The 8,692-nt window shown below is 35.6% G+C and overlaps 1 protein-coding gene across 1 annotated transcript in view; it reads right to left on the minus strand.

The window, feature by feature from the left end:
• Positions 1–5,381: 5,381 nt before the first annotated feature.
• LOC106882614 (retinal Mueller cells isomerohydrolase) overlaps positions 5,382–8,692 on the minus strand; it is a 34,378-nt gene continuing 31,067 nt past the window's right edge. Inside the window, exons 9-10 of the mRNA XM_014933354.2 lie at positions 7,880–7,994; positions 5,382–6,138 (exon numbers count right to left, since the gene is read on the minus strand). Of these exons, the coding sequence (XP_014788840.1) occupies positions 5,984–6,138; positions 7,880–7,994 (270 nt within the window). The 3' untranslated portion in view covers positions 5,382–5,983. The remainder of the gene's footprint in view (positions 6,139–7,879; positions 7,995–8,692) is intronic.

Here is an 8,692-nt window from a genome sequence, read left to right on the forward strand (position 1 = left end):
GTAGTAGTTGATGTCATCACTGTAAAACTGGCTGTTCTGTATGTGTGGTGGTAATGTTGACAGTGGTGTTCGAAAAGGTACGCTGTTACAGACGGTCGACAGACACACTCTGTACGACCATTAGCGTCGACCTTGATGAGATTTTTAACCCAAGACTACGGGTTGCGAGTAAAAGGAGAAATGGTGACGAATGGAAAAACAGAGGACTCCTTTTATTTAAATGTGTCACACGGTTGAACACAAAATAATATATCAAAGATGATATACATGATATGTTATACTACGATAACATATGGCCAGTAAAAGGGAGACGATAGAAGATGATAAACACAACCGTATAAAATGAATAACAAGAGATATTTGTTGTGGCATAAAAGATGTATGTGTATGTGAGAGTGTGAATGCGACATATAAGAACATAATAAAAGACAGGCCGTCGTACAAAGAAAAGTGGTGTTTGAGTGATACATGTATATGTATGAGAGATATTACAGCAGATAGAAAGTCAGTACACGTGAGAGTTTTATACCAAGTTCTTGAGTACACAATTGGAAGTATCGCAGGCTGAAATCTCTTGTCTGTTTATTATCGTGGTGAAGCTAAGTCACCTAACATAATCGAAGAGAGAGATGTGCTGTGGTGGTTTAGTTTGGTGTACATAGTAAGTCGTGTTGACTATGCTTGGAGATGTTGGTGGCGTTGGTGGTCATCGTTGCTTGGTAGTTCAGTCTCCATGGCCGCATTTGTTCTTTAGTCGGGGTCACCAGTTATAGGTTGGTAGTCCAGAATCCATGGCCGCGTTTGTTTCTTAGTCGGGGTCACCACTTTATAGGAAAGTGTTAAATAGCTCAGCGGGCTGCGTATTTGAATCACGTCGGAGGGTCACCACTTTATAGGAATAGTGGTTATCAGTTATATAGAAATAGTTGTTATTGTAGCTCAGCGGGCTGCGTGTCTGAATCACGTCGGAGGGTCACCACTTTATAGGAATGGTGGTTATTGTAGCTCAGCGGGCTGCGTGTTTGAATCATGTCGGAGGGTCACCACTTTATAGGAAAGTGGGTTATACATCATTAGATGTACACCTGACTTTCCTATATTAAATTATGAATTGAACGGAACGCTGAACTCCAAACTGTCAACACAAACAATATTTATTCATGGTGGCAAATATACATCTTTATTCTTGTTTGTTGAGACGTCTTCGGTGTGTGAGAACATGGTTGTTGGGACGTTGGTATATTGATGTGAGCTGTCTAGCGTGAGTTCGAAAGATGGAGAGACAGCTAGACACGTCCTTGCTCAATCGCTGGCCAGCAAGAAAGAGGTCGATCAAAGCGGGAAAGCTTGGATGTTTAATTCCACGCATGCGTGAGACTACGCATGCGCACAGCGTTACTACAGGTTAATACAACTAGGATGTTCATTCTCTTCTTTCGGTCTTATATTCAACCAATGACTATTCTCCTTTTTGATCTTAGTTGTGTTATCATAGTTTTACCTTTTACTCCTCACATCCATTCAATTATATTCCATCTTTCCATTCCTACCTGGTTTTCCAGCTCTGTCTTTTAAACGAGCATTAACGTCATTGTCTCCTTTGTTCTCACCACCATCTTCCTAATCCAGGACTTCATTCAGTCCTAACATATGTTCTACACTTTTAGCTTCTCTAATCACAACTTCTGTCTTTGTTGTTGCACAGCTTCAGTATCTGATATGGATGCATTCTGTAAAATTAACTTCCTCTGCTCAACACCTTAACACGATTATTCCATCCTTCAAAGTTTTGTGATCTATAATAATTCTGGTCACCAGCAACAAAATTTTCATCAGCTAATTCCTCACTTTAGACCTCAATGCTCTCCATATTATTTCTTTGACCTCACCTTCCAATAAACTCCTGTATTCTAATTATGTCAGTAGTTGTTATGGATTCCAGGGCAGGTAACTGGTCAGTCAGAACTGATGTTATGTTAATATCAAAGCAAAATACAAGTTCATATGGACTGTCCTGAGTAATTCAAAATGCATTGTTAGCACTGACAGCCACTATGCCAATGCAATCTCTGGTTCACACATCAAATGTTCTCTGTATTGTTTGCACAAACATCAAGTTGTGTTCCTCTACTATGTAACAGTACAGGTTTCAAGTGTTTAGTTTTCATTCATCTATCTGTAATATTATTGGTTTACAAAATTTTTTTTTTGCTCTGCGATAAGGATGTGAATAGATTTTTTTTTACTAATTTTGATGTGGTTAGATTCAATTTTCTGAACTGTTTTGCTCTATCATCTCTTGTTTTGTTTTGCTTTCACATATGCCATTTTAATTATACTGCATATAAATTCAAAATATTATGTGTTTATTTCATCTATTACAAAGGCATATTACAGAAAAAACACAGCATAGATACAGAACATTGATGGAACTAAGTTACTTGGATAATACAATACATACAAATCATAGTACAGCAGATGGTCAGAAGTGAGTTTTTTTGGATAATCTCGTGTACTTTGCCTCCAGGTTGTCCTGCAAGGGCATCCAGCAAAAGCCCTCTATTATGCTGGGGTTCCACTTGCCTTGGTAGTTGCTCTCCATCTAAGTGACATATTGGTGGAACCTTCCTCCATGCTCATTGCTCACTGCACTGACCTTCAGAGAAAAGAAGTGGAGGTAGGAGTGGAGAAAGTGAAGTTTGAGTGACTTTCAGCATCCCATATCCTCATAAGGCTGTAACAGCTTCTCAATACACTCTTGGTACCTGTCTGTTACCAAGGAAGCCATGGCAGACTGACTTAAATGTTTCCCATGCTCTCAGTTCCTTTAAAGTAAGAAGCTCATCAAAGTTCTTATCCTTCAGCACCTCTCAGATCTGAGCTTAGCAGAACTCAGAGCTGGGAACAGAGTTCACAAATGTTGGAAGGCAGCACCATTTTTGTCCATGGCCTCCACAAAATTCTTCATTAAACCAAATTTGATATGAAGAGGAGGAAGAAGCACCTTGTTCATGTACACCAGAAGATTTTCTTGGACACTGTGTTCACCAGACACAAAAGTGTTCCTAGATCTCCAGTCCTTCTGCTTGTAGTGCTTGGACACAGCCTGACTGTCCCAGAGACAGAGAAAGTAACAGTACTTTGTGAAGCCCACTTGCATACCCATAAGGAGCCCAATGACTATGAGGTCCCTGCAGAGACTCCACTGATATTGACTGTACTTGACAACTTCCAAAAGGAGCTCCATATTGTCATACAACTCCTTCAGATGGACTGAGTAGGCAATGGGAATGCTGGAGTATTTATTCCCATTGTGCAGGAGCACAGCCTTCAGACTTTGCTTGGAAGAGTCTCTGAAAAGACGTCAGTCTGAGGGATTGTGTGAGAAACCAAGGAAGGTGAACAAGCCAGTGACATTTGTGCAGTAGCACAACCTATTTTCCATGTCAAAGAATGAAGTAAAGTCCTGGTGATCCTTACATCTGTTAATTATTAAATCATCATAGTTTTCAACTCTATGATTTCCAAGTAAGTTCTGTACAACTAATACAAATGAATCCCATGCCGTCAGCTCAAATGGATTCAGTTTACCTCTGAATTTGTTATCAGATATCAATTCTCTGGTCTCAGGTCCAATAAAAATGCCTGCTTTCAGTTTTGTGTCACTTTTCTCGGCACCAAATTGTACTTTTAGATACTGGAAGCCATAACCACTGTGTGTCATTGCTCTTACAAAGTTTTTCATGAGGCCGAGTTTGATGTGAAGGGGTGGAAGGAAGATATTTTGTGGGTCTACCAGTGGCATATGCTGCACATTGTACCGACTAACTATGTGTTCATCTCTTTTAGGCTAGTCTTTTACAGTGTAATGATTGCTGTCATCGTGGCTGTTCCAAAAACACAAGAAGCACATATTTTGGTATATCCCAGCTGCAGTCCCAGGAGGAGGGAAACCACCTTTAAATCACCACAAATATTCCACTTATGAACTTTCAGAATGAGTTCCATTGATCCGTAAGTTTCTTCCATACTGACAACATGACCTACAGGAATGGAAGGTTTTACATTACCATTATGTAACAACATGGCTTTGAGGCTAACCTTACTCAAGTCTATAAACATTTTCCATTCATTAGCCACATGTACATGTCCTAGTTTTTGCATGAGTGCATTAGTGTCAGTAGAGAAACAAGCATTATTCTCTTGCTTGTAAAAGACAGATAAGCCTTCATGACGAGAATGGAAAATAGAAATTTTTGTACCTTGCTGTAGGAGATTCTGTTGTTGTAGTTTGGATTCCAAAACTTCTGCCTTCTCCTTTGACAATACTAGGTCTCTTGCTAAATCATTCAAATATTCTTGATTAAACTAGCCTGGCTCATTTTTCTTAGAATCAGCTATGTACTTTTTGTTGATAGGAGAGTTAGGGGGACATGTGAGAGGGGAACTGTGACAGGGTTCTCGAAGTCATGTGGGACCGGTTTTAGAGCAGACTTACAATCTGCATACACAATTTTTGCTTTAGTCTTCTTTGAGAAACCACTAATATTAGTCATGCAAAAGTAACAATCAGAGACATGATCGATTGGCTCATGCCATACCATTGGTTCAGCGAAAGGCATTCCCTTCCGTTTTCCATTCAGCCACTGTGTAACACATAGTGCAGCATATATGTCTTGGCCCCCAACTTTACACCCAAAATAATATTTATAGGCAATTTTTAGTTTGGTGGCAATATTCTTCCACTGGTCACACACAGCAAATTTTCCACAGACAACAAAAGTTGTCTGGGTGATTCACACAGCTTCTCCTATTCATGATCTAACACAACGGACACAGTTAAAACAATAATCATGCAGAGCGAGAGATACACATACCACACGTGACAGCAGCGCAAACGACACCAAGAGTTACCAAGAACAAACTGACGTATTTGGCATTGCACACAATACGTCAGCGCTATCTATTGCTAAATTAAATAATGAACTTTCTCATCGTTTGTTTTATTGCTGTTATTTCTTTAATTTTAATTTTGAATTAAAACCGCTTTCATTTTAGTGAATTTTATAACACAGCCTATATCTAGCCGAAAGTATAGTTATAATCTTGCGCATAACTAAAAATCCTGACGTGCTGCAAGAATTCTGAGTGCAGATTCGGAATCAGCATCCTTGATATAGTCTAAAACACATGCTTTTACCCCAGTAACAAAATCGTTGTTGTCCAGTGTAATTAATACTTGAACCAAGGGCAACAACTCATGATATAAGCAACAAAGGAAACACGACCAACAGCTAACAGAGAATCGTTTCATAGTTCTAGGTTAGTAATTGATAATATATTTTAAATATTTTATAAGAACAATTAAATTTTAAGCAATATAAAAATAATAATATTTATTCATGTATATGTATGTATAATGAAGTATTTTAAACAACTTAGCTATTATATAATGATATATATATTTCTTTATAACAATATATTTTAAACACCATAACAATTGCTTCTAATTCAGGTATAAGGCCACAAATTTTGAAAGGAAGGGGCGATTCAATTACATTAACCTCCAGTACTTGACTGGTACTTTATTTTATTAACTCAAAAAGGATAAAGACAAATCTGACCTTGGTGGGATTTGAACTCAGAAGTATTACTGCAAGACATTTTGTTCAATATTCAAACTATTCTGCCAATCCTTCACACTTTTAAGCCCCATAATAATGTATATATTCGATATAATAATGTGTAGGTTTTAAGCAATACAGAAATTATATATATATATGGGCAAACATGCTTTGTAACCAGTAACAAAAAATCATTGAAAGACTTTGAATAATAAGTAATCAATTACTATGCAAACTGTAATATTATTTTTCATGAATTTGTTTTAAGAGATAATCATTATAAGTAATAACATTATATAGTAGTACAGTGTGATAGTATGATAAAGGAGACGATTGTCATAGCCAGCTGCTAGATAACATTACAATGAGTCAAAAAACCCATGGAATGATGTTGGAATCACAGTAGAGGTAGGCACTTCACATGTAGCAATGACTTCCATTGTAGATGCATTCAAAATAGTCAAGTAACAAGGAGAGTTAATGTCAATGCTGATTACAGGAATCAGTAATACACCTAAGAAAAAAAAAGATAAGATATATTTAAAATGATAGCAACAAAAATATTTTCAAGCAAAATGTGTATATATATATATATATATATATATATATATATATATATATTTATCATCGTTTAACGTCAGTGGGACTGAACCCAAAAGCATGAAGTTGGGAAACAAGCATCTTGACCATAGAACCATGTCTGAATCTTTATGAAATTGTAAATAAAAACCAGACTCTTCGATGGTGGCCATTGGCAGAAAAATCCATTTGTTAAGTATGCAAATATGACTAAGTTCATATGCCAAGGTAGAGGTGCATAACTTAGTGGTTAGAGTGTTGGATTCACAAATGCAAGATTATGGTTTTGATTCCTGGGCAGTGTGACATATTGTGTTCTTGAGCAAAGCACTTCATTTCATGTTGCTCCAGTCCACTCAGCTAGCAAAAATGAATAAATTTTGCAATGGACAAGTGTCCTGTCCAGGTGAGAAATCTATATTGCATAGCAATCGAGAAACCAGCCCTATGAGTTTATATGACTCAGGAAGGAACTTTATACCGTATCCTATTATATGCCATGGGAAGATATGTTGTTACTGATGTTTTGTACAAATCTCTTCATTGGAGAGAGAACATTTAAAATAAATTTTACTTCAATTTAATTTAAATCCATATTCTGCTACTACAATAAATATTAAAAAAATATTTTTTAAATATTCTCTCCCCAATGAAAGTAACATCAATATTTTTATATCGCCATAAAGAATTTATCCAAATTTACAATTTTTACTTCATAAAGGCTTTATCAGTTGGTTGAGACAGTTTTTTCAGTTTTATTATATCACCTTGTTCAGCAACATGGTCCTTTTCAGAGACTTCAAGACTGGCAGCAAGAAAGAAGTCACATCCTGGTCTGAGAATAGGCCCATTGCTTATAACAACATGAGCTCTGCTTAAAGCACCCAAAGATCTAGTGATGGCATAAACCATACAGAGTGGTCACTTTAAATATATATGCATGTTTGCTGCAGTCAAAGATATGTTACATATAACCCTCTTGATACTAACTTGCCTGAGACAATTCCTGGTTCTATGATACAAATTCCCAATCCAAAATGATCTAATTTAAAACTTTCCATTAAAATTTCATGTTAATTTGTGTTTCAAACACCAGCTTAATAATGGTAGAGTTAATTTATTAAACTCTTCATTATTTTCAAAAATTATTGAAACAAAGAGACAGTCATTATAAGTAATAACATTATATAGTAGTACAGTGTCATAATAGGATAAAGGAGGGTGATTGTCATAGCCAGCTGCTAGATAACATTACAATGAGTAAAAAAACCATGGAATGATGTTGGAATCACAGTAGAGGTAGGCACTTCACATGTAGCAATGACTTCCATTGTAGACGCATTCATGCTTTCAACAAAAATATGGTAACAAGAGTGTTAAGGAAGTGGGTGATTAATATGGCTACTGCATAAGCTGGCTAAAACCCATGCAATGCCACTGTTTCTGATAAACAAAAAATCTTGTATTTAAACTGAGACTGAGCTGAATATAAGAAAATATTAATGTCACAAGTGATTCTAAAATAAAAGATGTCTTCAGTTAAGCTAAGGTACTTAAAGTATGACACCAATTTAATTGGTAATAATTTAAATCATGTAAATTGTTATCAAGTGATTTTTCTCTTTATATTAAATTCAATTAGAAATAATAAATATTTTTCTTCAGGAAGTACTCACCATCATCTTCTTCTTTAGCATCAGGTGTTGCAACAAACACAGGTTCTCCAAGACTATTCCCTTTTGGATCCTTGTGAAAAATCTTGGTTCGTTTAACAGTATCAATTTTGGTAACCTGACATTTGAAAAAGGATATTTTCAGATACATAATGTCATCTTTAATATTAACATAACTTTTTCAAAAGCCAATGAATGACAAAGCTTCTATAAAGGCTCTCCTTAAAGTGGGTGATACCACTTCCTGGGGAGCAATGGAAAATGGGTACTGAAGACAAAGGTGATAGGGAAGGAGATCATAGATGCATCAGTACAGGTTTTTTTAGCTTTTGTCACTTATTTAAAAATTAACTTTAAAAAATGTAAATGTAGTAACGATAAACTGTTTTTTTAGCCACAATCGCAACATTGATAATAACAATATCAACAATAATAACAAGACTTCAAAATGTGAACAAGTAAATAAACAAAATCCAATTTTACCACCTTACACATAAATGATAAACAATTCACTAAACTATAACTGAAAAGACAATGTCAAAATTTGTCGGTATTTCCATACATGAAATAAAAACAGCCACTTTTTATATATACATATATATACATAAATTAAAGGAAGGAGAAAACAAAACCAAGACAGGACAAACTTATCAGATCATTTAAAATATTTCAATTAATGTAAAAGGGAAAATAAAAGTAAATAATGTCTTACAGGTAATGTGTGTGTGTATGTATATATATGTATGTGTATATATATATATATATATATATATATATATATATATATACAGTAAATCCCCAAAAACAAAGAACACA

This window comes from Octopus bimaculoides, chromosome 9, assembly GCF_001194135.2.
Source record: "Octopus bimaculoides isolate UCB-OBI-ISO-001 chromosome 9, ASM119413v2, whole genome shotgun sequence".
Classification (NCBI taxonomy): Eukaryota; Metazoa; Mollusca; class Cephalopoda; order Octopoda; family Octopodidae; genus Octopus; species Octopus bimaculoides.